This window comes from Dipodomys merriami, unplaced genomic scaffold (assembly GCF_024711535.1).
Source record: "Dipodomys merriami isolate MVZ:Mamm:240054 unplaced genomic scaffold, mDipMer1.0.p SCAF_13, whole genome shotgun sequence".
NCBI classification, from domain to species: Eukaryota; Metazoa; Chordata; class Mammalia; order Rodentia; family Heteromyidae; genus Dipodomys; species Dipodomys merriami.
Genome location: NW_027202604.1, coordinates 42,343,334 through 42,370,827, shown reverse-complemented (window position 1 = coordinate 42,370,827; position 27,494 = coordinate 42,343,334). Strand labels below are relative to the sequence as shown.

General features: G+C 46.0%; 1 protein-coding gene across 2 annotated transcripts; it reads right to left on the bottom strand.

Moving 5' to 3' along the window:
- Nucleotides 1–39: 39 nt before the first annotated feature.
- On the bottom strand, nucleotides 40–27,053 carry LOC138824883 (pre-mRNA-splicing factor ISY1 homolog). Of its 2 annotated transcripts, XM_070019312.1 has the most exons (11): nucleotides 26,948–27,053; nucleotides 23,432–23,454; nucleotides 21,190–21,241; nucleotides 19,800–19,865; nucleotides 18,957–18,999; nucleotides 16,333–16,445; nucleotides 8,793–8,910; nucleotides 6,527–6,649; nucleotides 5,628–5,752; nucleotides 2,359–2,445; nucleotides 76–1,996 (listed from the first exon to the last, which is right to left on the bottom strand). In XM_070019312.1, the coding sequence occupies exons 1-11, from the start codon at nucleotides 26,948–26,950 to the stop codon at nucleotides 1,889–1,891; spliced, it is 861 nt and encodes a 286-aa protein (XP_069875413.1). In that variant the 5' UTR covers nucleotides 26,951–27,053; the 3' UTR covers nucleotides 76–1,888. The 2 variants fall into 2 exon arrangements, with proteins under 2 accessions (XP_069875414.1, XP_069875413.1); XM_070019313.1 differs by lacking the exon at nucleotides 6,527–6,649 and having other exon boundaries at nucleotides 40–1,996.
- Nucleotides 27,054–27,494: the final 441 nt, after the last annotated feature.

Here is a 27,494-nt window from a genome sequence, read left to right as displayed (position 1 = left end):
TGAGCTGAAAAGCTGAGGGACAGCACCCAGGCCCAGAGTTCAGGCCCCACAGCCAACAAAACAAAAACAAAAAATTGGACTGTAGGAAGAGTTGCACAAGTCAGGAATTTAATAAAAATAATTAAATGTATACTTATAAAAAGCAGATCTTGCTGGGCGCTAGGGGCTCAAGCCTGTAATCCTAGCTAATCAAGGGGGCTGAGATCTGAGGATCGAGGTTCAAAGCCAGCCTGGGCAGGAAAGTCCCTGAGACTCTTATCTCTAATAAACCACCAGAAAACTGGAAGTGGTGCTGTGGTTCAAGTGGTAGAGCAGTTGCCTTGAGCTGAAGATCTGAGGGACAGCACCCAGGTTCAGAGTTCAAGCCCCACAACCGACAAAAAAATAAAAATAAATAAAAAAACAGGAAAAAGAAAAAGCAAAGAATTTGCCAGACACTTGCACTCAGAAGGCTGAGATTTAAAGATCATGGTTTAGAGCCAGCCAGGGCAGGAAAATCCATGAGACCCTTATCTCCATTTAATCACTAAAAAATTAAAAGTGAACCTGTGGCTCAAGTGGTAGAGCGCTAGCCTTGAGCTGAAGAGCTGAGGGACAGCGCCCAGGCCCAGAGTTCAGACCCCACAACTTAAGGGCTGGGCAGATGGCTCAGTGGTAGAGCTCTTGCCTTGCATGCTCGAGGACCTGGGTTCGATTCCTCAACACCACATAAGCAAAAAGAAAAAACCTGGAAGTGGTGCTGTGGCTCAAGTGGTAGAGCGCTAGCCTTGAGCTGAAGAGCTGAGGGACAGCGCCCAGGCCCAGAGGTCAGGCCCCATGACCGGACCCAAAAAAAAAAAAAAGAAGAAGAAGAAAATGCCTTTTTGCATCTTTTTATGTCTGAAGTTACCATCACTAAAATATATAGCCTATAATAGTATCACTCAATTTTCCTTGTGTAACATTACTATGACTAGTATTGAAAATAAGCACCCAATCTAAAATGAGTGAAACAATTCCATGAGGACAGATGCCAACCATGAAACCCATGCCTGTAATACAGGAATGCTTGTTGGGCAACACTAGAGAACTGAACACAGCAGTAAAGCAAAGACTGGCAGCAGCAGTTGCAGACTTGGGTGCTCTGTGCTGGTACCAGGACGGCTCCCCACTCGGGCAGCTCTCAGTATACTCTGTAGCCAAAGAAACGGCAGGTATCCTCTAAGAAATGCAACATAAACAGACTGCCTTCACTCCAACATGGGAGCCCAGACCTGGTTTGTGGATGCCCCACCCAGGCTGGTGCTCAGGGTACCCCTGCGGCACGGCACCCTTCCTGGGCCTGAGGGAACAAAGTGCAGCCACAGAGGTTTCCTTTCTTATAAAAAATCTTTTAATAAAAATAGCTATCTACAGAGCAGGTAATAAAACAGATGCTTCTAGCTTAAATTCCCTTCCCCCAGCCAGGCACAGAGGTAAAGCAGATACTTCAGGTGGCTCTGGCTAATGGAAACTGAGACTCAGTTTTCAATAGAAGATAGGAAAAATCACATTTTTTATGCTACCTCTATAGTTGATTCTCCTCCTTTCAAACTCATGGAGTAAAACACTTAGCTAGGTGACAACCTGTTTTACACATCCCTATATAAAACTAAATGGATTCATAGGGTAGCAAAGACATTTGTAGGAAGTTGGTGGCCACGGTGTTCACACCCTGACAGCTACAGGGAGACGAGGGACAGAATCCTACCCTCAGACCAGCTGATGAGGCAGGAAAAGGTGCAAGGACAAAGGATGAGAAAGGTTTCCAGGTGGGGCCTGCCACAGTTGCGTGTGCGGGTGGTCCTGGGAAGGGCAGTCACAGGCATTCACCATATCCTCCAGACTCCAATGAGAACACCCCCTTGCCCTAATATCCCAGGAGCCTCTTGGCTTCTTCACTTTGAGCCTGAAGGGTCTCGCTGGCGTATTTCTGAAGCAGTTCCATTTTCTTCCTTCGCACAAGGGCCTCTTCAATCTGTGGACACCAGAGTAAAGGACTCACTCCTCAGCACGGCATCCAGCCCCTGCCCTGCCTGGCCCAGCCCGGGCGATATCAAGAAGCCAGACTTTCACTATACTTACACCCAGAATGGTCTGTTACACCCAACCCATTCCCACTGGGACCATGTGAACAAAAGCATGTGTTTGTCATTTCCACCTAGAGCAGAGTCCTGCCTTTTGTGGATCCTGCACCCTTTCATGAGCACAGAACTTTGGGTCGCCCAGTGGAACTGAAAGGTCCAGAATACAAAGGAAGGCACTGAGAGAGCCTGCCCTGGAGGAGCAGCCTCAGTCCTGGCCACACCCCACCCCAGCGGCTCTCAGCTTCCGTCCTACCTCCTGCTGTGATGGCACAGGAACATGAGCGATGAACTTCTGCTGCCCATCCTCTCCTGCCTTCTCCATGCTGCCTTCCTCATCAGACTACAAACAGAGACAGAGATCATCATAGGAAACTAGGTACATGAATGTAGATATCTCAGTAAAATATACCACTCTTAAGCTGTTTGAAAGCAAAGGAATGCAGAAGTCTCCTACTAACACAAGAAGACACGCAAGATGAGTTATTAAAGAGAAAAGGCACAGAATGCTGTTTTACATATGGAGAGAAAGTAGGACAGAAACTATAAGCAGCAGTGAAAAGTTGGTGGACAGTAGGTATAGAAAAGAGAATCATGGGCTGGGAAGGTGGCTCAGTGGTAGAGCGCTTGCCTTGCTTGCATGAGGCCCTGGGTTTGATTCCTCAGCACCACATAAGCAGAAAAAAATAAAAGGCCCAAAGTGGTGCTGTGGCTCAAGTGGTAGAGCAATCGCCTTGAGCTGAAGAGCTCAAGGACAGTGCCCAGGCCCAGAGTTCAGGCCCCATGACAGGACTCCCAAAAAAGAAAAAAAGAAAAAAACAAAACAAAACAGAGTCTTTGGCTGGGCACCAGGGGCTGATGTCCGTCATCCTAGCTACTCAGGAGGCTGAGATCTGAGAATTGAGGTTCAAAGCCAGTCCAGGCAGGACAGTCTGTGAGACTCATCTCCAATAAACCACTAGAAAACTGGAAATGGTTCTGTGGCTCAAGCGGTAGAATGCTCACCTTGAGCTGAAGAACGCAGGAATAGCACCCAAGCCCAAAGTTCAAGCCCCAAGACCGACAAAAAAAAAGAGAGAATTTTTGTTGAATATCTTTTCATTTTTGAACCTTGTGAATATATATTTTTAAAATTTTAAATGAAAAAATATACTATCAGAAAGAAAGATCAATTTTTACCCATGCATGGCTGGGCATCAGTGGCTCACACCTGTAATTCTGTTACTCAGGAGGCTGAGATCTGAAGATTGTCAAAACCAGCCCAGGCAGGGCTGGGAAGGTGGCTCAGTGGTAGAGTGCTTGCCTTGCATGCATGCAGCCCTGGATTCAATTCCTCAGCACCACATATGCAGAAAAAAAAGCCGGAAGTGGCGCTGTGGCTCAAGTGGTAGAGCACTAGCCTTGAGGTGAAGAGCTGAGGGACAGTGCCCAGGCCGAGTTCAGACAGAAAAGTCCATGAGACTCTTATCTCCAATTAACCACCAAAAAGCCAGAAGTAAAGGAATGGCTCAAGGAACAGTACCCAAGCCTTGACTTCTAAACCCCAGGACCAGCACAAAAACAAAACAGGAAAGCCTGTTCTGTTAACACTAAACACATTTGCCCTATAGCCTGGAAATTTCACATTGTGTGTAAACAATGCAACTCTATTTGCAGGAGCTGCAAATGGCCCTTAAACAAACCATGCCCATCAGACCCAAGAGTATCAGGGTGCCTTGGAAATAGGAACAAACTATGCATCAGATATGAGAGCACAGTTCATTACCTGACTCTGAAATGGTAACCCCTGTGTGTGAGTGTATATAATAGAATGGTGGAAACATTAGACTGTCAGAGCAATCCTGGACAGGACTGCATCTATAAGTCATAGTCAAGTCCTATTTCCTTCTGGGCATGTGCATGTGAGTGTGTCTCCTGGGCAAGTGCATGTATGTGAGTGTCTCTTGGGCATGTGTGTGTGTGTGTGTGTGTGTGTGTGTCTCCAGGGTATGTGTGTGTGTGTGTGTCTCCTGTGCATGTGCTTGTGGGTGTGTCTCCCAGGCATCTGTGTGTGTGTCTCCTGGGCATCTGTGTGTGTGTCTCGGCATCTGTGAGTGGGTGTGTCTTCTAGGCATGTATGTGTGTGTGTGTGTGTGTGCGCGCGCGCACGCACGTATATCTCCTGGGCATGTGTTTGTGTGTGTGTGTGTCTCTTGGGCATGTGCATGTGTCTCCTGGGCATGCGCGTGTGGGTGTGTCTCCTGGGCATGTATGTGTGGGTGTGTCTCCTGGGCATGTGTGCTTGTGGGTGTGTCTCTGAATCTGTGAGTGGGTGTGTCTCCTGTGCATATATCTCCTGGGCATGTGTGTGTGTGTGTGTGTGTGTGTGTGTGTGTGTGTGTGTCTCCTGGGCATGTGCGTGTGTCTCGGCATCTGTGAGTGGGTATGTCTCCTGGGTATGTGTGTGTGTGTGTGTGTATCTCCTGGGCATGTGCGTGTGTCTCTGCATCTGTGAGTGGGTGTGTCTCCTGGGTATGTGCGTGTGTATCTCCTGGGCATGTGCGTGTGTCTCTGCATCTGTGAGTGGGTGTGTCTCCTGGGCGTGTGTGTGTGTGTCTGTGTGTGTGTGTGTATCTCCTGGGCATGTGCGTGTGTCTCTGCATCTGTGAGTGGGTGTGTCTCCTGGGTATGTGTGTGTGTGTGTATCTCCTGGGCATGTGCGTGTGTCTCTGCATCTGTGAGTGGGTGTGTCTCCTGGGCGTGTGTGTGTGTGTGTGTGTGTGTGTGTGTGTATCTCCTGGGCGTGTGCGTGTGTCTCAGCATCTGTGAGTGGGTGTGTCTCCTGGGTATGTATGTGTGTGTGTATCTCCTGGGCATGTGTATGTGTGTGTGTCTCCCAGGCATCTGTGTGTGGGTGCGTCCCCTGTGCATCCGCATGTGTGGCTACTGTGCTCTGTATACACCTGGCTTGTGGTGGCTACTAATGAAGTACCTACCTCAGAATAAGCAAGTATCCCATCTAGAAAAATCCTCCTGGGCCACACTGCCACCCTACTTCAGACCTCCACTGATCATCCTCAGGGTCAACTGGACCAGAGTGGGAGTCCAGTCTGCTCTATATATCCTCAGTGACAGTAATGAACCTCTCCTGGCCTGAGGCCTTACTCGTGGTGTTGGGATAGCCCCTCACATGGGATCCCCACCCCCACCCAGCTTCACTCTGGACCTGTCCAGACTCCCCTCCTGTTCCAGCCCTGCTTCCATCTGTGACATGGGCAGGTCAGACCGCTACCAGCAGAGGGACTTCCACAGGGTTCATACTCCCACGTTAGCTCATTCGGGGGGACTAATCTTCTAACCAAGAAAATTATAACTGGCTGCAAACTCTCAGGGCAGTCCTTTATGGAACCCTCCCTGTGATCCTCAGAGGAATCATCACAGACATCCTGCAAGGGTAAAGACTGTGTCTAAGTCGGCTTCTTGCCTAGTATCCTTTGTAGCTTGGAGCAGAGGGCAGTGAGTGCCAGACAGAACCCATGCCAGTACCTCCTCCTCAGTGACAGCATAGATGTTGATCTCCTCTTCCTCCTCCTCCTCTTCCTCTTCTTTTTCGCCTCTTGCCAGCCGAGCCTCTCTCTCTGCTTTCCATTTTTCTACCAGCTCAGCTCTGACTGAAGACAAGGGAAATGGAAGCTGTTTATTCCAGTCTCCAAAAACCTTTCACCACTAGCTTAGAAAGGTCAAGGCTTTCCCTCTGAAAAGAAAAATCTGATTTTGTCCTGGGGTTGGAAGAGGCCAGGAGGGGTAGACTAGTCCTGGGGTAGGAAGAGGCCATGAGGGGTAGTCTAGTCCTGGGGTAGGAAGAGGCCAGGAGGGGTAGTCTAGTCCTGGGGTAGGAAGAGTCCAGGAGGGGTAGTCTAGTCCTGGGGTAGGAAGAGGCCAGGAAGGGTAGTCTAGTCCTGGGGTAGGAAGAGGCCGCCAGGAGGGGTAGTCTAGTCCTATAGCATCTCTAGCTACTACTGTAGGACAGCTTTTTGGAATGTCACCCACATGAGCAATCTTGTAAGGAACACTAAGGTGTTCCTTACAATGTGTGTGCTTTGCATAAAGGTGACGCCTACTCTTTCCATCAATAAACACTGGTGGTATGTAAAGCACAACCAAAAACTGCTAGCATGAGCACCTTCAATGAAGACCATTGTGGAACAAATCCAGGTGACCTCCTGGCTGGCAGCGACAAGCCAGAGACAGTTCTGCAGCCTCCCCGCCTGCTGTCCTAGCCCCAGCATGGTCCTGACCGCTGCCCGACTTGCAGGTCAGACCACTGCTATTCCTCTGAAGACCCTCAGCAGTAAAGGAAACCCCTTCTGGCATAATGAACTATTGAAACCCTGGTTTCAAAAGAGAAAACAGAAAACATCTGTAATGAAGCCCTGTGGACCTACGTTTCTTTTCATATTCTTGCTCCAAAGGCACAATAACACCATCATCTTCATCTAGGTAACCATAGTATTCAAAATCAATTGCCTTCATCAGCTCAGCACGTGTCTTTCTGGGAGGAGGAAGAGCTAAAATAAACAGTGGTAACTCAGCTGATTCACAGATAAATCAAATCTTCAGACATACAAGGCATCATGGTCATTTCATCATATGGTCAGAAGAGTATCATGAAACAAGGATCTGTAGCATGCATGGGACTGAATAAATGGAAAAACCTCTTTAAAACTCATGTTTTAGCCGGGCACTGGTGGCTCACGCCTATAATCCTAGCTACTCAGGAGGCTGAGATCTGAGGATCTCGGTTCAAAGCCAGCCCGGGCAGGAGAGACCGTGAGACTCCTATCTCCAATAAACCACCAGAAAACCGGAAGTAGCGCTGTAGCTCAAGTGGTAGAGTACTCACCTTGAGCTGAAGAGCTGAGGGACAGCGCCCAGGCCCAGAGTTCAAGCCCCATGACCGACCAAAACAATAAATTAATTAATCAAAACAAAACAAAACAAAACTCGTGTTTTGGTTCAATTAGTACCTTTAAAAGGAGTCTATCCTCAGGTGGTAGAGCGCTAGCCTTGAGCTGAATTGCTGAGGGACAGCGCCCAGGCCCAGAGTTCAGGCCCCACGACCAGACCCAAAAAATAAATAAATAAATAAATAAATAAATAAATAAATAAATAAATAAATAAATAAATAAATAAATAAAAATAAAAGGAGTCTATCCAGTTGGGAATGTAGATCAGGAGTAATAGAATGCCTTTTGGCTCAAGGCCCTGTGTTTACTCCCTAGCACTGCAAAAACAAACAAACACAACCTATCCTAATCTTGAAAAGGCAGCTGGAAATGTAGCTGAGTAGTAAAACATGTTAGCCAACCCAAAGTCCTAGGTTCAATCCCTAGAACCTAACACTCCTGCAAAAGAAAAAAAAAAAAGAGAGAAACCCTCTAAGTTCACAGCAAAGCTCCATGGATACAGATGTTCACTATAGCACATTTATGTAACAGTGAAAAACTGGAATAATCTAGAACGAAGTCTCAGATGTGCATGGGATGAGATACTCTGGACCTCTACAATACAGGAAATGTCATAATGTCAAATAATAAAGGAAGCCATAAGCAAGCAAACAAGGGAGAGATGGTCCAGAGTAAGGGTTACAATCAGAATATTTAAGCAATCCTTTTTCTTGTTTTAGTTTCATGTGACAGGGTAAGTATGATGGATGAAGAAGCCAGCCCAGAGAGGGCCTTCACATAGCCCCACTGAGATAGAAAACACATCCACATGGAGGGATTTTACTCAATAGTGTTCAACAACTTGAGTTACAGCTCTACCTCAACATTTTGGTGGTTAATTGGAGTTAAGAGTCTCACAGACTTCCCTGCTGAGCTGGCTACAAACCAAGATCCTCAGATCTCAGTCTCAGAATAACTAGGAATATAGGTATGAGCCACTAACTGCTAACCACTAACTACTTTTGATATCAGGAGATTAATTCACTCCTCTCAGTCTTAATCTACGGGAATTTACAGAGGTTAGTAATTGGAGATATACATACATACATCCTACATAGTTGGCTCAGAGCTCTAATTCTACAGGGAACGGCTTACTAATGCAGTTAGAGAGCTGGGCTTTAGCTCAGATGAGACCCTGTTTCATCCCCAGTACCACCAAAAGGCAAGAAAACAATTTTGATTCAATCAAAATCTATTTCACTCAGTTCTGGGAAATTTGCTTGAAATGCCAGGGTAGAAGGCAGTGTCCTGTTGCTGAGAGGACAAGATACAAGCAGATAATGAGTTACTTCCTCCATATATGGGAAAAGCAACTTACAACATAGGAAACACAGAGAAATGTAGTCTGAACTGAGCAACTTCTGAAAAAAAAACTTTTCCTGGGGTTTTCTGTGAGCCAATAAGCCAATAAACCAATAATTTACTTAGGTCTAAGTAAACTGAAGTGAGTCTGGCCCCGGCCATGGGTGAAACATGCGTGTGGAAGGGAGCACGCAAAGTAATCAGTTATGGTCCCAGTCACCTCTGGGGACAGAGTCAGGGGGGTGAGGTCCAGACCTACCTGGACATATACAGCCAGACAATGGCTCAAAAACCAAAAACCTATTGTGTAGCAAAGAAAAAGGGAGGAAGAGCACCTATCACATATTATATATATTTAAATTACGGATAGAGCCTTATAAAACTTCACAAATGAGTTACTTACGTTCTTTTTCAAACAGCTCTCTAACACCAGGTAAATCCTTTGCTGCTCCAAAGTACTTGTAACCTCGGTTTCCTGGGACTTCTTTCCCTTCATGATCCAGCATTTTAGGACCAACTTTCTTATTAGGGAGGAAAAAGAGAAAACGAATCTTGATTCATAAATCTATTTCTATGCTTGAAAATATGTTTTGAGATGTTAAATATCAGTGCTCAGCCCACTTATGTACCTTTTAAGGCTTTAAAATACAAATATCTAACTGTAGGAGGTTCTAAATGAATTATGACATACACTAGTAGGATTATTAATTTCACACCTATAAATGTCAATTCTTGCCAGGTACTAGTGGCTCGAGCATCTAATCCAAGCTAAGGAAGTGGCGATATGAAGCTTTCAGTTCAAAGCCAGCCCAAGCAGACAAATCCAAGAGACTCTTACCTCCAATAAATCAGCAAAATGCTAGTTACAGGTGTGGAGCAAATGTCAGAGCTCAGCCTTTAGTGAAAAAGCTAAGCAACAAGCTGGGCACCAGTGGCTCACACATATGTAATCACAGCTACTCAGGAGACTGAGATCTGAGGATCTTGGCCCAAGCCAGCCCAGGCAGGAAAGTCCACGAAACTCTTATCTCCAATTAACTACTAGAAAACTGGAAGTGGCATTGTGGCTCAAATGGTAGAATGCTCACCTTGAGCTGAAGAGCTTGGAGACAGCACCCAGGCCCAGAGTTCAAGCCCCACCACCAACCAAAAAAAAAAAAGTTAAGCAACAGTGGAAAGCTACACACACGTGCACACACACAAAAGGTAGATCTTATTAAATTCAAATGTTGACTCAGTAAAACATTTTTTATTTTAATTAATTAATTTATTTTTTGTCCGTCAGGGGCTTGAGCTCTGGGCCTGGAAGCTGTCCCTCAGCTCTTCAGCTCAAGGTGAGCGCTCTACCACTTGAGCTACAGCGCCACTTCCGGTTTTCTAGTGGTATATTGGAGATAGGAGTCTCACGGTCTTTCCTGCCCGGGCTGGCTTTGAACCGAGATTCTCAGAGCTCAGCCTCCTGAGTAGCTAGGATTATAGGCATTAGCCACCGGCGCCTGGCCTCAGTAAAACTTTTTTTTTTTTTTTTTTTGGGGGGGGGGTCTGGTCGTGGGGCCTGAACTCTGGGCCTGGGCACTGTCCCTCAGTCTTCAGCTCAGGCTAGTGCTCTACCACTTGAGCCACAGCGCCACTTTCGGCTTTTTTTTCTTTTTGCTTATGTGGTCCTGGGGAATCGAACCCAGGGCCTCATGCATGCAAGGCAAGCGCTCTACCACTGAGCCACCTTCCCAGCCACTCAGTAAAACATTTATGAGTCAGGCACCAGTGCTCCACACATGTAATCCTAGCTACACAGGAGGCTAAAATCTGAGGATCATCGTTTGAAGCCAGTCCAGGCAGGAAAGTCTATCAGACTCTTAGTCTCAATTAACACTAAAAGTCAGAAAATGGAGCTGTGACTCAAACAGTAGAGCACTAGCCTTGAGCACAAAAGCTCAGGGACAGTACTCAGGCCTTGAGTTCAAGCCCCAGGATTAGCATTAAAAAAAAATTTGTGTGTGGCAATTTAACAAAAGACTAAGAACAATCACAAACCACCTAAATAATAGACAAATGAGATACATTGAAAAGAACAAACAAATCTATTAAAAAACAATAACTATAGAGTGTGTAACTGTTGGGCAGGGCCTGTGGTAGAGAGAAAATCCTAAAAAGGGCATTACTAGGAAATGCAAAGAAAGGCCCAAGATACTGAAAGAAAATAAAGGATATATAGCAGGATATTAAATAAAATTGTTATCTACTATTTTTTTCCAACTTTCTGAGCTAAAAACTTTTTATTTTTTGCTGGTCCTGGGGCTTGAGTTTGGGGTCTGAGCTTTGTTGCGCGAAGCTAGCACTCTACTACGAAATGGCTCCACTTCTGGCTCCTTTTTGGTAACTGAATGGAGGTAAGACTCACAATGGTCTTTCCTGCCACCTGCTCCAGCTGGCTTCCAGCTGAAATCCTCCAATCTTAACCTCTTCAGTAGTGTGAGTCACCAGTCGGCCAGGATTACAGGGATGAGCCACCAGAGCCAGCTCAAAACCGTTTTTTGTTTTGTTTTGTTTTATGGTTGGTCATGGGGCTTGAACTCAGGATCTGAGTGCTGTCCCTAAGCAATTTTGTTCAAGGTTAGTGCTCTTCCACTTTGGGCTATGGCTGCACTAATCACAACATTTTTTTAAATGATACAAATAATTCTTTATTGACATGAAAACTGTTCCTGATACACTGTTAAGAGAATAAGCTGAGCCGGGCCCTGGTGGCTCACACCTATAATCCTAGCTACTCAGGAGGCTGAGATATGGGGATTACTGTTCAAAGCCAGCCCAAGCAGGAAACTCCATGAGACTCTTATCTCCAATAAACCTCTAGAAAACCGGAAGTGGTACTGTGGCTGAAGCAGTAGAGCGCTGACCTTGAGCTTAAGAGAGCAGGGACAGAGCCCAAGCCCAGAGCTGAAGCCCCAAGACCACCAAAAAAAAAAAAAAAAAGCAGGCTGGGAACGTGGCTTAGTGATAGAGTACTCGCCTAGCATGCATGAAGCCCTGGGTTCAATTCTTCAGTACCACATATACAAAAAAAGCTGGAAGTGGCGCTGTGGTCCAAGTGGTAGAGAGCTGGCCTTGAGCAAAAGAAGCTCAGGAATAATACTCAGACTCCTAAGTTCAAGCCCCAGGACTGGCCAAGAGAGACAGAAAGAGAAAGAAAGAAAAAGAGAGAAAGAGAGAGAGAGAGAGAGAATAAGCATATAGTTAAGAATATGAACTAATTCCGAAAAAAAAAAAAAATACACACATACACGCCTGGAAGAATACCTAGAACGATAAATAGCAAATGTTCATATTACTTATTTTCTGTGTGGTAGAAAATATAATACAAAAAATATAAATGTAACCGGGCGCCAATGGCTCGCGCCTGTAATCCTAGCTACTCAGGAGGCTGAGATCTGAGGATCATGGTTCAAAGCCAGCCCTGGCAGGAAAGTCTGTGAAACTCTTTATCTCCAATAAACCACCAGAAAATCGGAAGTGGCACTGTGGCTCAAGTGGTAGAGTGCTCGCCTTGAGCTGAAGAGCTCAGGGCCAGTGTCCAGGCCCAGAGTTCAAGCCCCACGACCAACAAAAAAGAAAAGAAAGATAGGTATGTCTACATATATTTTGTTGTTGTTGTTGTTGTTTTTTGGTCAGTTGTGGGGCTTGAACTCTGGGCCTGAGCGCTGTCCCTCAGCTCTTCAGCTCAAGGCCAGCACTCTACCACTTGAGTCACCGCGCTACTTCCGGTTTTCTGATGCTTAACTGGAGAGAAGAATCTCACAGACTTTCCTGCCCGGGCTGGCTTTGAACTTTGATCCTTAGATCTCAGCCTGAAGCTAGGAATTCAGGCGTGAGCCACCAACACCTGGTCTATCTTTCTTTTCTGTACTAGGGATTGAACCCAAGGCCTCATTCTTGCTAGACAAGTGCTCTATTACTTGAGTCATCACGCCAGTTCTTTGGGGATATTTTGTTTCAAAATCTTACTAACTTTGACCAGACTGCCTTAAACTCACACCTTCTGAATAGTTGGGATTAAAACTAATATGTAATCACACTCAGCTAATGTGTACTTTTTATACTATCTACATATTGTAATGTTATGTAATAAAAGTTACCATTTTGAAAAAAAGGAAAAACTGTGACCCAAATTTTACATAAAGGGATTATGATCTCATGATGACATTCGTCAAGAAAAACTGGAAGCGGCTAGGTTATATAGCTCAGTGGTAGGTAGCTAGAATGTGAAAGGTTAGGTATAGTTCAGTACTAGAATACTTATTTAGCATGTGAGAGTCCCTGGATTCCATACCTAGCATAACAAAAAAAATAAAATGAAAAAAAAAAAAAAAAAAAAGGAACTGGTGGCTCATACCTGTAATCCCAGCTATTCAGGAAGCTAAGATCTGAGGATCTCGGTTCAAACCTAGCCAGGGCAGAAAAGTCCCTGTTAGACTCTTACCTCCAATTAACCACTCAACAACTAGAAGTAGAGCTATGGGCTCAAAGTGGTAGGGTGCTCTACCTGAGCAAAAGAGCTCAGGGACAGTGCCCAGGTCCTGAATTCAGGCCCCATGACCGACCAAAAAAAAAAAGGTGGGGGAGGGGAAATAATAAACACTAAAAGCCGTTGGGTGCGCTCATCCCTGTAATCCTAGCTATGCAGGGGGCTGAGAGCCAGAGGATCACAGTTCAAAGTGAGCATAAGCAGAGAAGTTCATGAGACTATCTCCAGTTCCCTATAAAAAGCCTGGACAGAACTGTGGTTCAAGTGGTAGAGTCAGCAGTAAGCATATAAACCAAGCAAGAGCATGAATTCCCCAGTACCAGCATAAGCATGTATGTACTCACACAAACACACCCAAATGGAAGGAAATATTCAAACAGCTGCACCTGTTGGTAGGATTGTGACTGAATGTGGTTCTACTTCTTTGTACCTTTTTGAATCTATAAAAATGTAGGAAATACAAATATAAAATGCTTAAAGAAGTGGAAGGAGCCCGGCACCAGGGGCTCAGGCCTGTCATCCCAGCCACTCAGGAGGCTGAGATCTGAGGATCACGGTTCAAAGCCAGCCCAAGCCAGCCCGGGCAGGAAAGTCCATGAGACTCTTTATCTCCAATAAACCACTCAGAAAATCGGAAGTGGCACTGTGGCTCAAGTAGTAGAGCACTAGTCTTGAGCTGAAGAGCTGAGAGACAGTGCCCAGGCCCAGAGTTCAAACCCCACGACCAACCCCCCCCACACACACACCACTGAATGTGTGATAATTAACCTTGATTAAAAACGTAACTGGACTGAGAAACACCCAGATTAAGCCAGGCAGTAGTAATCCTAGCTACTTAGGAGGCTGAGATCTGAGGATCAAGATTCAAAGACAGTCCAGGCAGGAAAGGTCATGAGACTCTTATTTCCAACTAACTACCAAAAAAGCAGAAATAAAGTTGTGGCTCAAGGGGTAACGCTCTAGCTTTGAGCAAAAAAGCTCAGAAATAGCACCCAATCCCTGAGTTCAAGCCCCAGAAACAGCACCAAAAACAAAACAAAACCTAGGCACATTAGTAAAGAACAGCCCTGGTATGTCTCTAAGAGATTTCCTAGGACAAATTACCTAAGTTGGGAATCACACCCTGAGTGTGGCGACACCATCTCACTGAGGCGGGGGCTTCCCCGGCACAGAAAGAGAAAGGAGAATGCCTTTAGGTGTGGGTATCCTCTCTGCTTCCAGCAGCCATTATGTGAGGACTGCTCTGTACACAATCTCTACCTGATGAGCCAAACAGACCCTCTCCCTCATGGTACCCTCTCAGGTCTTCCTCCTTGAGATATTTTCTCAGGTATTCTGCCACAGCAACAGAAGTCTGCCTGACACAGGACTTAAGAATATATTTTAGGGGCTGGGAAGGTGGCTCAGTGGTAGAGCGCTTGCCTTGCATGCCTGAGGCCCTGGGTTCGATTCCTCAGCAAAAAGAAAAAAGCCGGAAGTGGTGCTGTGGCTCAAGTGGTAGAGCACTAGCCCTGAGCTGAAGAGCTGAGGGACAGCGCCCAGGCCCAGAGGTCAGGCCCCATGACTAGACTCCCAAAATATATATATATATATATATATATATATATATATTTTTTTTTTTTTTTTTTTTTTTTTTTGTCAGACCTGGAGCTTGAACTCAGGGTCTGGACACTGTCCCTGAGCTGCTTCTTTTGCTCAAGGTTAGCACTCTACCCCTTGAGCCACAGCGCCACTTCTGGCTTTTTCTGTTTATGTGGTTCTGAGGAATCGAACCCAGGGCCTCATGCATGGGAGGCAAGCATTCTACCACTGATCCACCTTCCCAGCCCTATTTTATTTATTTATTTATTTATTTATAAATACATCTGAGGCAGATTTTCATGATTATTAATAAACTAGTATTACTTTAAAACAGTCTACAGAAAAAGAGAATCTCCATCACAGACTGCTGAAGAGGTTACGTAATGACCCAGGTGATGCCCCACTGGGGCCTAGAACAGAACCAGACCGCGGGTCTGTCAGGAAGACCTCTCCACTGTCATGGGTACCTCAGCCTGACGACGTCTGTGCTATTCACCACACACAGACTTCCTGCCTAACAATCTACAACCCACTAGTTTCAACGGCTCAGGGTACATGAGTGGAACGGGGTAGGGTCTCAGGCATGGGTCCATTAGTGGCTCATTATGTCAATGAAGCAGTCACAATTGTCAACTTTTAAATATCAAAATGTAGCAGAATAGAAAATATCAAAGTACATCACACATAGCAATTTTTAATACATTTTTGTGTGTGCTGGGTTAGAATGAGTGCATAAACCTGCATAGTTATATGTTTCACAATAGTTTATGATCATTTATTTTTTATTTAATTTTTTAATTGTCTTTGCTGGTCCTGGGGCTTGAATTCAGGCCTGGTCTCTGTCCTTGAGCCTCTTTGTGCTCAAGGTACACTACCACTTGAGCCACAGCACCGCTTCCCACTTTCTGCTGTCTTATTGGAGATACAAATATTTTTAAAAGAGCCGGGTGCCAGTGGCTCACACCTGTAATCCTAGCTACTCAGGAGGCTGAGATCTGAGAATCTTGGTTCAAAGCCAGCCCGAGCAGGAAAGACTGTGAGACTCCTATCTCCAATAAACCACTAGAAAACCAGAAGTGGTGCTGTAGCTCAAGTGGTAGAGCGCTCGCCTTGAGCTGAAGAGCTGAGGGACAGCGCGCAGGCCCAGAGTTCAAGCCCCATGACCCACAAAAAAAAAATTATTTTTTTTTTTTTTGGGTCTGGTCGTGGGGCCTGAACTCTGGGCCTGGGCGCTGTCCCTCAGCTCTTCAGCTCAAGACTATCACCCTAGCATTTGAGCCACAGCACCACTTCCTGCTTTTTCTGCTTATGTGGTGCTGAGGAATCGAACCCAGAGCCTCATGCATGCAAGGCAAGCACTCTACCTCTGAGCCACCTTCCCAGCCCATCCGTAACAATTTTTCAAAGCTATCCTGCCTGCTTTAAGGCCTATGCTTTCAAATTATACCTCCAGTCCACTCTCTCTCTTGCGCGTAACACGTGCACGTGTGTGCAGACGTGTATGAACCTATGGTGAGACCTCATGCGCACAGGTTTCTCTGCTTACACATGGTACTCTACCACCTGAACCACCCCTCCCATTCCTGTTTTGCTAAATAACCGTGGAGATAAGAGTCTTGACAATCTGTCTACCAGACCGGCTTCAAAGACCCTCAGACTTCAGCCTTCTTCACCTACACTCTGCATACATGTCCTACTCACATGTAACAGAGGCGCTACCAAGTGGCTTTAGCTTCCTGCAGGAAGCTTAGCAAGGCTTCGGGATGTGCAGAGCTGGGTGAATCTGCCACACACTCACGAGCTGGCCCCAACGGGAATAGAATGGTGGCTTACTTACTCCATAATCAGGGCCGCCAAGTTCTTTTATCCGCACCTCCCAGTGTCCTTTTTCTCTTAACAGCTTATTGATCTCATCATTCAGGTCTCGAATTCGGAATTCACCTAAACCAGCTAGAAGGCAGAAATGTTAATATCATTTCTTCAAAATGAATGTTGACACCCTAACACATTCTTACTTTCCTACTTTCAAAATGAATGTTGAGGGGCTGGGAAGGTGGCTCAATGGTAGAGTGCTTGCCTCGCATGCATGAGGCCCTGGGTTAGATTCTTTAGCACCACATAAGCAGAAAAGGTTGGAAGTGGTGCTGTGGCTCAAGTGGTGGAGAGCTCGCCTTAAGCTGAAGAGCTGAGGGACAGCGCCCAGGCCCAGAGTTCAGATCCCACGACCGACCAAAAAAAAAAAAAAAAAAAAAAAAAGAATGTTGACAGCCCCAAATGTATGTACTACATAAAAATAGAATTTAAATTGAAAAGAAAACCACAACTAGACAAACAAACTAAAAAGCAATTAGAGAATATTACACACAGGACAAAAAAAAAAATCCCTAACAAAAAACTTCATTAGCAAGCCAGTCACCGGTGGCTCACGCCCGTAATTCTAGCTACTCAGGAGGCTGAGATCTGAGGATCATGGTTCAAAGCCAGCCTGGGCAGGAAACTCCAAGAGACTCTTATCTCCAATAAACCACTAGCTGAAATGGAGTGCTGAAGTGTGCTGTTTGTGGTAGGCAGGGTCTGGACACAGCCAGGAATCCACCAAAGAGGATGGTGGTGACCACTGACGGGCTGAAAGGAAGCACATAGGCTCTTGCCAGGGGCAATCTGAACCCAGCAGAGTTGACCAGCTAATGGAGATGGATAGGAAATACTCCTGGAAATGAACAAGTGGGAACTACATGGAGCCAGGAGCTTATCTATATCTTATGGTAGCAGTTTACATGGTTATGTAAGTGTAAGCTGAGAATGGGTTCATTTTATCCTAGATAAACTCCGTAGAAAAGGAGTGCATTGTGGTGTGTGCCTTAACTCTAAACTGTTTGGGAGGCTAAGCAGAAGGACTGCTTGAGCTCATGAATTTGAGGCCAGCCCAAGTCACAAAACAAGTAACAAGCTAAGAGCTGGTGACTCATGCCTTAAAAAAAAAAAAAACCAGCATACTCAGGACTGGGGAACCACTTAAATGATGGCGAGTACTTGCCTAGCAAACCTCAATACCATAAAAAAAAACAAAAAAACATGCGTGCGTATGTGTACATCTTATAATTTTTTAACCATTAACTTTGTGTTATTATAAAGGTGATGTACAGGGGCTGAAAAGGTGGCTCAGTGGTAAGAGTGCTTGCCTTGCATGCACGAGGCCCTGGGTTCAATTCCTTAGCACCCCATAAGCAGAAAAAGCTAGAAGTGGCGCTGTGGCTCAAGTGGTAGAATGCTAGCCTTGAGCTGAAGAGCTGAGGGACAGCGCCCAGGCCCAGAGTTCAGGCCCCATGACAAAAAAATAAAAATAAAAATAAAGGTGATATACAGAGGGGATAGTTACGTAAGTCAGGCAATTAAATTAGTACATTTCTTTCTTGCCAATGTATATCTTATAAATAATATATAAATATATGTAAGTATATATATGTATGTATGTGTACACACACACACACACACACACACACACACACACACACACACACACACACACACACAGAGGGCAGGAGAGGAAGAGAGAGGGGAGAAGGAGAGAGGGAAGGGGGAGAGAGAGAGAGAGAGAATGAACCTGAGCACGAGCACGAGGCACCAGCGGCCATGCCTAGAATCCTAGTTGATACTCAAGAAGCTGAAATCTGAGGAGCAAGATTTGAACCCAGCCCAGAAAAGTCCATGAGACTCTTATCTCTAATTAACCACCAAAAAGCAGGAAGTGGATCTGTGGTTCAAGGGGTTAAGTGCTAGCCTTGAGCAAAACAACTCAGGAATGGTACCTTGGCCCAGAGTTCAAGCCCCAAAACAAGCACAAAACATGGGGCTGGGAAGGTGGCTCAGTGGTAGAGCACTTGCCTTGCATGCATGAGGCCCTGGGTTCAATTCCTCAGCACCACATAAGCAAAAAGAAAAATAAGCCGGAAGTGGCGCTGTGGCTCAAGTGGTAGAGTACTAGCCTTGAGCTGAAGAGCTGAGGGACAGTGCCCAGGCCCAGAGTTCAGGCCCCACGACCGGAGCAAAAAAAAAAAACAAGCACAAAACATACACAGACACACATATACACACACAACAGACTGTTTGCAGTTGCAGGGTGATAACAATAGGAAGCAGGAGGGTGAATGGAGAGGGTAATAGGTTAAAGCACTTTGTATGCATGTAGGAAAACAGAATAATGAAACCCGCTGTTTTAAATGAGGGTGGGAAGGGTAGGGGAAAGTGATGGAGGGGGTGAGATTGGTGAGGCTTTGTTAGAAGTGTTGTCAGGTGCTCTTCTCTGTAACTGTCAGTGAGGTCAGACTGACCAATAGCATTATTCAGCTCTTTGTATCCTTCCAGTTCTCCTGTTTGTCATACTGATTACTGAGAGAAGTGCTGGAGTCCCCAGTCTAAGTGTAGAAGTAAGAATCACATTAAAGAGACAAGTTAGCTTACCATTCTGAATCTGAGCTACTTTTTTTGAGATCTCTCCAATGATCTATTAAAAAAAAAAAAAAAAGTAAATAGGAGTTCATTTTCAAGACTTTTTATGTCTGAAAGTACAAGAAAACTGTATTTTAAAAGTACTAGTTAAGGGCTGGGAAGATGGCTCAGTGGTAGAGCGCTTGCCTTGCATGCCTGAGGCCCTGAGTTCGATTCCTCAGCACCACATAAGCAAAAAGAAAAAAGCCGGAAGTGGCGCTGTGGCTCAAGTGGTAGAGTGCTAGCCTTGAGCTGAAGAGCTGAGGGACAGCACCCAGGCCCAGAGTTCAGGCCCCACGACTGGACCCCCCCCCAAAAAAAAGTACTAGTTAAAAACACTTAAAATTCTGATTTATTTATTTAGTCAGTTGTTGGGCTTGAACTCTGTCCTCAACACAAAGCTTTAAAGCAGGTACCAGAAACCCTCATTTAACAGATGAGAAAAATAAAAGCTTACAGGTAGCACTGCATTTGTTTTGTTTTGTTTGGGGGGCGGGGGTGGCCAGTCATGAAGCTTTAACTCTGGGCCTGGGCGCTGTCCCTCAGCTATTCAGCTCAAGGAGAGTGCTCTACCACTTGAACCACAGCGCCCCTTCTAGTTTTCTGGTGGTTAATGGAAGATAAGAGCCTCAGGGTCTTTCCTGCCCGAGGTGGCTTTGAACCTAGAGCCTCAGATCTCAGCCTCCTAAGTAGCTAGGATTACAGTCATGAGCCACCAGTGCCCAGCTTAGAATTCTGACTTAAGAGCTATTTATATAAAAAGAAGCAACCACATGCTTGTTAATTCTATTTAGATCAGATTTACCCAGAATATACCTGTCGTCTCCACTTCTCTGCTTTGGGCAACTCTGTACATTCTGAAGCAAGGAAAGGTCTTCGTTCCTAAGAAATATAATATTACATGTTTCTACTATGCTAGTTATAAGCTTATGTATCACTCCATTCCACATGACCCTCAGCCACACAAACACAAACATTCACTGCACTGCACCTAATACAGGGAAATGGTGGATATTATCTAGTTAAAAAAAAAAAAAAAAACCCAAATGATTAAATAGCAGTGGCCCACATCTGTAATCCTAGCTATTCAGGAGGCTAAAATCTGAGGATAAAGGTTTGAAGCCAACCAAGCCAAGAAAGTCTGAGACTCTTATCTTCAATTTACTACCAAAAAGCCAGAGTGGAGCTGTGCCTAAAGCAAAAAACCTAAGGAGTAGCAGCCAGGCCCTGAGTTCAAGTCCCAGTAAGGGCAAAAAAAAAAAGGCTAAATAAGTCACATTTTATCTATTTCATGGTATATTTGTACTATCTTAAGAAATTATAGCTGTGTTAAAAATAAACATGTAAATATGGAACACATATACACGTGCATGTATAAGAAATTTTTTAAAATCAAACGTCTATTAGAGCTGGACACTGGTAGCTCCCACCTATAATCCTAAATACTCAGGAGGCTGAGATCTGAGGATTATGGTTCAAAGCCAGCCAGGGCAGGGAAAGTCTGTGAAACTCTTAGCTCCAATTAACTACAAGAACTATGGCTCAAGTAGGAGATTGCTAACCTTGAACAAAAGATGCTAGGGACAGTCCCAGGCCCTGAATTTAAGCCTCAGGACAGGCAAAAAAAAAAAAAAGAGCCCAGAGATAGCGCGCAGGCTGCAAGTTCAAGACCCAGTACCAGCAAACACAGGTGCATGCACGCACACACACACACAAATTATTAGGAAATAATAATAAACAGAGAAAAGAGCATGTGGCATATGGGAAGACAATCAAGTCAGCCATCCTACACCATCATCAGCCATCTTCTTCATTACAGAACTTGGCCTTGGATTTAAGTGAGAACTGGATGGCTTTCTGATTAGTATGCCTCCTTTATGTTTCCTGTAAGGTTACAATGCCTATGATTTAGTGCCCAAAGCAGAAAGAAAAACATCTAAAAGTTGAATACTGTCCTTAATCTTACTGAGTCTCCATGATTTTATAGTATTTCATCTGGTCCTACATCCCACTCTTTTCCTTTTATTGAACATCGAATAATCTCACTACTTCCACTACGGAAAGGATTACCTGGAGTTCAAGGGAGCAGCCTCTTTTAAGAGTATCAGCCTTACAGACAGGAAGATTTGGATTGCAAGCTCTACCTAAGGAATTTCACTGCATTTCTCTTGATACTTTGCAATTTATGAGGAAGATTTACACCAACCTTCACTTTTCCCTCTTCCAACTGGGCTTGGCGAAATCTTGCTAAGGCCGTCCTACCAGGGACATAAAAGACTCCATTAGATCCTGTTCACAGATTTCTCAGCACCCAGTTCTTAATAGGGTAGACCTACTCATAACCGTATTTAAGATCATATAAATAGCAGAAACTAGGGTTAGGAGGTGTGGCTCAAGTGGTAGGGAGCCTGCCAAGCAGGCAAAAGCATCAGATACCAATTTGGAGTCCCAGTCTCAGACAAAAAGAAAAAACAAAAGGCAGAAATTAAGAGTATATGAAGTGTTGGTTGTCCAGGCCTATAATTCTAGCTACTCAGGAGACAGAGATTGAGAATCACAGTTCAAAATCAACCCAAACAGACATATCAAAAACCTCTTATTTCCAATTAATAAACAAAAACACAGAAGCAGAAGTGTGGCTCACGTGGCAGAACACCAGCTATCTACTTACACTGCATTCCAGACCTACTGGAAACTATAGATAAGAGTATGTTACGTCAGTGCTGTTGGTGGCTCCTGCTATAATCCTAGCTACTCAGGAGGCTGAGATATGAGGACCACGGTTCAAAGCCAGCCCGGGCAGAAAAGTCCAAAAGACTCTTATCTCCAATTAACCACCAGAAAACTAGAAGTGGTGCTGTGGCTCAAGTGGCAGAGCACTCGCCTTGCACTGAAGAGTGCAGGGACAGATCCCAGGCCCAGAGTTCAAGTCCCACTACCAAAAAAAAAAAAAAAAAAAGTACTGTGGTGAGAAATATATCCAAATATTAAAAATTAATATCACAGGGCCCCAGATGTCTGCCTGACACCATTCACAGGTAAATAAGCATTCGTTCAATATACTTTCTAGAAGGTGCCAGAAAACGTTTATGGGGAAAACAAATGGAAAAGTATGGGAATCTTTTTTTTTCATTCCGTTGTGAGGCTTGAACTCTGGGCCTGGGCGCTGTTCCTCAGCTCTTCAGCTCAAGGCTAGCACTCTACCATCTGAGACACAGCACCACTTTCAGTTTTCTGATGGTTTATTGGAGATAAGTCTCAGGGAGGGGCTGGGAAGGTGGCTCAGGGGTAGAGGCACTTGCCTTGCATGCCATGAGGCTCTGGGTTCGATTCCTCAGCACCACATAAGCAAAAAGAAAAAAGCCGGAAGTGGCGCTGTGGCTCAAGTGGTAAAGTGCTAGCCTTGAGCTGAAGAGCTGCGGGACAGCGCCCAGGCCGAGTTCAGGCCCCACAACTGGACCCCAAAAAAAAGTCTCAGGGAAGCCACACACTGGTGTTTCATGCCTGTAATTCTAGCTACTGAGGAGGCTGAGATGAGGATCACAGGTTCAAAGCCAGTTCAAAGCCAGCCCTGGCAAGGAAAGTCCATGAGACTCTTATCTCCAATAAACCACTAGAAAACCAGCAGTGGGGCTGTGGCTCAAATGGTAGAGGGCTCGCCTTGAGCTGAAGACCTGAGGGACAGCGCCCAAGCCCAGAGTTCAAGCCCCACGACCAACAAAAAAAACAAAAAAAAACAAAAAAACTCCAGTCTCAGGTACTTTCCCACCCAGGCTGGCTTTGAACAGCAATCCTCAGACCTCAGCCTCCTGAGTAGCTAGGATGACAGGTGTGAGCCATGGGCACGCAGCTCCAGAATGTTAACACATACAAACCCTTTCTCACGAGTAATGTACCAAAAGAACCAAATATTAGGACTGGGAAGGTGGCTCAGTGGTAGAGTGCTTGCCTTGCATGTCTGAGTCCCTGGATTCAATTCCTCAGCACCACATAAGCAAAAAGAAAAAAGCCAAAAGTGGCGCTGTGGCTCAAGTGGTAGAGTGCTAGCCTTGAGCTGAAGAGCTGAGGGACAGTGCCCAAGCCCAGAGTTCAGGCCCCACAACCGGACCAAAAAAAAAAAAACAACCAAATATTAGAAATTCTTGGGTGTTCATTAAGTTACATAAAAGTTTAGCCAGCCAAATACTGGTGACTCACACCTGTAGTCCTAGCTACTCAAGAGGCTTAGATTTGAAGATCAGAGTTCAAAGCCAACCCATCCAGGAAAGTCCTAAGACTCATCTCCAATTAGCCACCAAAAAGTTGGAAGTGGTGCTATGACTCAAGTGGTAAAGCATTAGCTTTGAGGAAAACAGAAATAAAAACTTCAGAGATAGCACCCAAGCCCTGAGGTTCAAGTGCCAGGGCCACAAAAAAAGTTTTAACAACAAAAAAAGTTTGATACTTACATGGCCTTTTCTGCATTTCGGGCCTAAAACAAGAGAAAAGAGAAGAAAAATGCTCATGTTTAGAATACTTTTCTTGTGCCATTTATTTATTTATTTATTTTGGGTCCATTATGGGGCTTGAAATCTGGGCCTGGGTGCTGTCCCTGAGCTCTTCAGCTCAAAGCGAGCACTCTACACTTGAGCCATAGCACTATTTCCAGTTTCCTGCTGGTTAACTGAAGATAAGAATCTCACGGACTTTCCTGCCTGGCCTGGCTCTGAACTGAGATCCTCAGATCTCAGCCTCCTGAGTAAGTAGGATTATAGGGGTGAGCCACTGGCACCCAGCTTCAATTTACTTTTTAGTGAGAGGTTTTACAAGGATAATGATTGTAAAGTTTTTAACAGAATGCTTTACTTACTATATGAACAACAATACCAAAAAAAGAAAAGTATGTCCAGGCAGGTGTTGGTGTACACCTGTAATCCTAGCTATGCAAGAGGCTGAGATCAGAAGATTATGGTGTGAAGTCAGCCCACAGAGAACAGTCTATCTCGAAAATAACTAATAGGGCTGGGAATGTGGCTTAGTGGTTGAGTGTTTGCCTCGCATGTATGAAGCCCTGGGTTCAATTCCTCAGTACCACATACACAGAAAAAGCCAGAACTGGCACTGTGGCTCAAGTGGTAGAGTGCTAGCCTTGAGCAAAAGAAGCTCAGGGACAGTACACAGGCCCTGAGTCCAGCCCTAGTACTGGCAAACAATAAAAATAATAAACAAAATAACTAGCAAAAATTGGCTAGAAAAGCATGTCTCTAGTGGTAGAGCACCAATCAAGCAAGCAAGCTAAGTGGATACAAGGCCCTGAGTTAGAATCCTGCTTCATGACCAAAAAAAAAAAAGAAAAAGCCCAAATCCTTATGACATATACTGCTCTTTCCTCTACTTCAATTCTTTTTTTTTGGGTCCGGTTGTGGGGCCCGAACTCTGGGCCTGGGTGCTGTCCCTCAGCTCTTCAGCTCAAGGCTAGCGCTCTACCACTTGAGCCACAGCGCCACTTCCAGCTTTTTTCTTTTTGCTTATGTGGTGCTGAGGAATCGAACCCAGAGCCTCATGAATACAAGGCAAGCGCTCTACTACTGACCACCTTCCCAGCCCCTCTACTTCAATTCTTTACTCCTGAATAGTTTCATTCACCTAGATCTTGCTAAGTCCCACTCCTTCAAATTTTACCTATATCACCACCATCCAGATGAGAAGTTCTGCACCCCTTCTTCCCAACCAGGCTGGAGGCCTCCATCTAGGTTATACTTACCCCACACCACAATTGTCTATTATCTGCAAGTGGAATTTAGGGGAGAAAAAAATCCCAAGACTGGCTTTTGCAAAGTGACTTTTAAGTGCTGTTACTAGTGTCAAGTCAGTTACTTCATAGATCATGTTTTCTGGGTTGGGTTATGTAGGATATAGCAAAAGAGTTCTTACAAAATGACACTTTTCTCCCTGTTCTTCCACACCTTCACTGAGAAGTGGTCTCTCCAAACCTGTTTCCCCATCTTTACACTAGAGATCCTATTTCTTTTTTTTTTTTTTTTGGCTCTTTTCAGTTTATTGCATGAAGGAGTTACACTAGTCCAAGTTAAAAGCGGACCCCAAATGGTTACATTATACAAGCTGTGAGGTTTTTATTTTTTATTTTTTTATTTATTTATTTTTTGGTCCGGTCATGGGGCCTGAACTCTGGGCTTGGGCGCTATCCCTCAGCTCTTCAGCTCAAGGCTAGCACTCTACCACTTGAGCCACAGCGCCACTTCCAGCTTTTTTCTTTTTGCTTATGTGGTGCAATCGAACCCAGGGCCTCAGGCATGCAAGGCAAGCGCTCTACCACTGAGCCACCTTTCCAGCCCAGCTGTGAGGTTTTTAAACTTGTGACAAGGGACAGAAGGGAAATTCTACTCATTGCAAGGAAATCCTCACTTAAAAGCTTCAGTGAGCCATAAGCACTTTAAACCCATGAACCTTCAGCTGATCATCTTTAGCCAGTCCAATTTCTACCAGGAACTGGCATATGTTCTTGGCGCTGGTCACCCTGTAACTGAATTACTTCTCCATATTCTGGATGCTCAATTACAGTACCATTGCAGACAAATTTCTTCTTAAACGCCTTCACTAGTTTTTTTATGGTAATCATCAGCGATCCCTTGGACAGTAGTAAGGGTCTTCCTGCCGTTTCTCTGTTGAATTCTTTTTTTTTTTTTTTTTTTTTTTTGGGTCCGGTCGTGGGGCCTGAACTCTGGGTCTGGATGCTGTCCCTCAGCTCTTCAGCTCAAGGCTAGCGCTCTACCACTTGAGCCACAGCGCCACTTCCGGCTTTTTTCTTTTTGCTTATGTGGTGCTGAGGAATCGAACCCAGGGCCTCATGCATGCAAGGCAAGCACTCTACCACTGAGCCAACTTCCCAGCCCCTCTGTTGAATTCTTATATGGATATAATCCTCAGTGCCAGCAGGAAGCAGGTCATCACCCTTACTTGCATCAGCAAAGGGGTCGAAAGAGTGGAGGTTCTGGATAGCGGACATACAATGTCCTTTTCCTCGGTGGAAGCGGCCTGCGGAAAGCGGCTGCGGGGAAAAGGGGGGGGGGAACGGAGCCTCGGGAAGCGAGGGGACTCAAGGGGGAGGCAGCTGAGTCTCGGCGGCGGCTCAGTGACTGGGGTAGAGATCATATTTCTTATCTCACAGAAATGTGATAATTCTAAGGTCCATTCCTGGATGATGAGCAGACCGCACCCAATACCTGTATACCTAGAAGAGGTCACATCTGCAGCCCCTGAGGTCTCATCTGGAGCTGATGTGGCCACACCTTTCTCTCACCTGGTCCTACTTCCCTTTACCTGGACACACCTCTCCCTGCCTCTACCCTAGATAAGGCCTAACCCAGGGCCAGACACTCTCTTTGCCAGCTGCTTGGAGTGCCAACCTGGCCTGGTCCCAGCAGGTCTATTGAATAAACCTACCCCTGACCTGAATACCACGTGCGTGGTATGGTTCTTACTCGGCTACCTCTTTTTAAAAACCTAACAATTAGTTAGGAATGTTGCTTAGTGGTAGAGTCTAGCATGCATGAAGCTCTGGGTTTGATTCCTGAGTACCACAAAAACAGAAAAAGCCAGAAGTGGTGCCGTGGCTCAAGAGGTAGAGTGCTAGCCTTGAGCAGAAGCTCAGGGACAGTGCCCACACCCTGAGTTCAAGCACCAGGACTGGCAAAAAAGAAAATAAATGGGATAACTTAATGAGACCAATATGCATAAAAATGCCAGGCATGTAGTTTATATACATCAAAAAGAAGTTCAACCTGAGTCTCCCTCCAGATTCTCCCTTTCAACCAACACAGAAAGGCACTTGATAGCGGCTGGGTGAACAAACTAACTGGTGGCCCCTTCTGCACTCGCACCCGGGGTCGCAGCGGCGCCCGTCGCGCGCGGTAAGGGCTCCCCGCGCACTGACCCTCCCTCCCGGTCCCCCCCTTCCCACTCACCATGGCGCGCAAGGTGCAGCCGGAGGTCTCGCTGCCCCAGGCCCAGCAACTCACGCTTCTCAGAGTCGCCTCACCAGGAACCGGAAACAGCGGGACCGGAAGCAAGGCTCAGTAAGCGGAGGCGACATGACGTTGCGTGCGTAAGGCCCTTGGAGGCGTGGCAAAGCTACGCCCGCGCAGCCGGCTGGGGCCTGCTCTGCTCCCGCGGGAACGAGCGTCGTGGAGGTCGGCACGGCCGCCCCGCCCCGCCCCGCGGGAGGGCCACGCCCGTCCTCGCCCGGGGCGGGGCTCCGCTCGGGGTGGAGGTGCTGAGTCACTGGTCCGCTGCCCGCCCGCCCGCCCCGGTGAGCACCGACCGACCGCAGTGTCTTCAGGGGCGGGCCGCGGGCCGGGCTGCGCAGCTCCGGCTCGGAACCTCACCGCCAGGCGCGCCGCCCGCGTGGTCTCCGGACGGTAACCCCCGGCCCCCCCCGCGTGGTCTCCGGACGGTGACCCCCGCCCCCCCCCGCGTGGTCTGACGGTGACCCCCGGCCCCCCCCGCATGGTC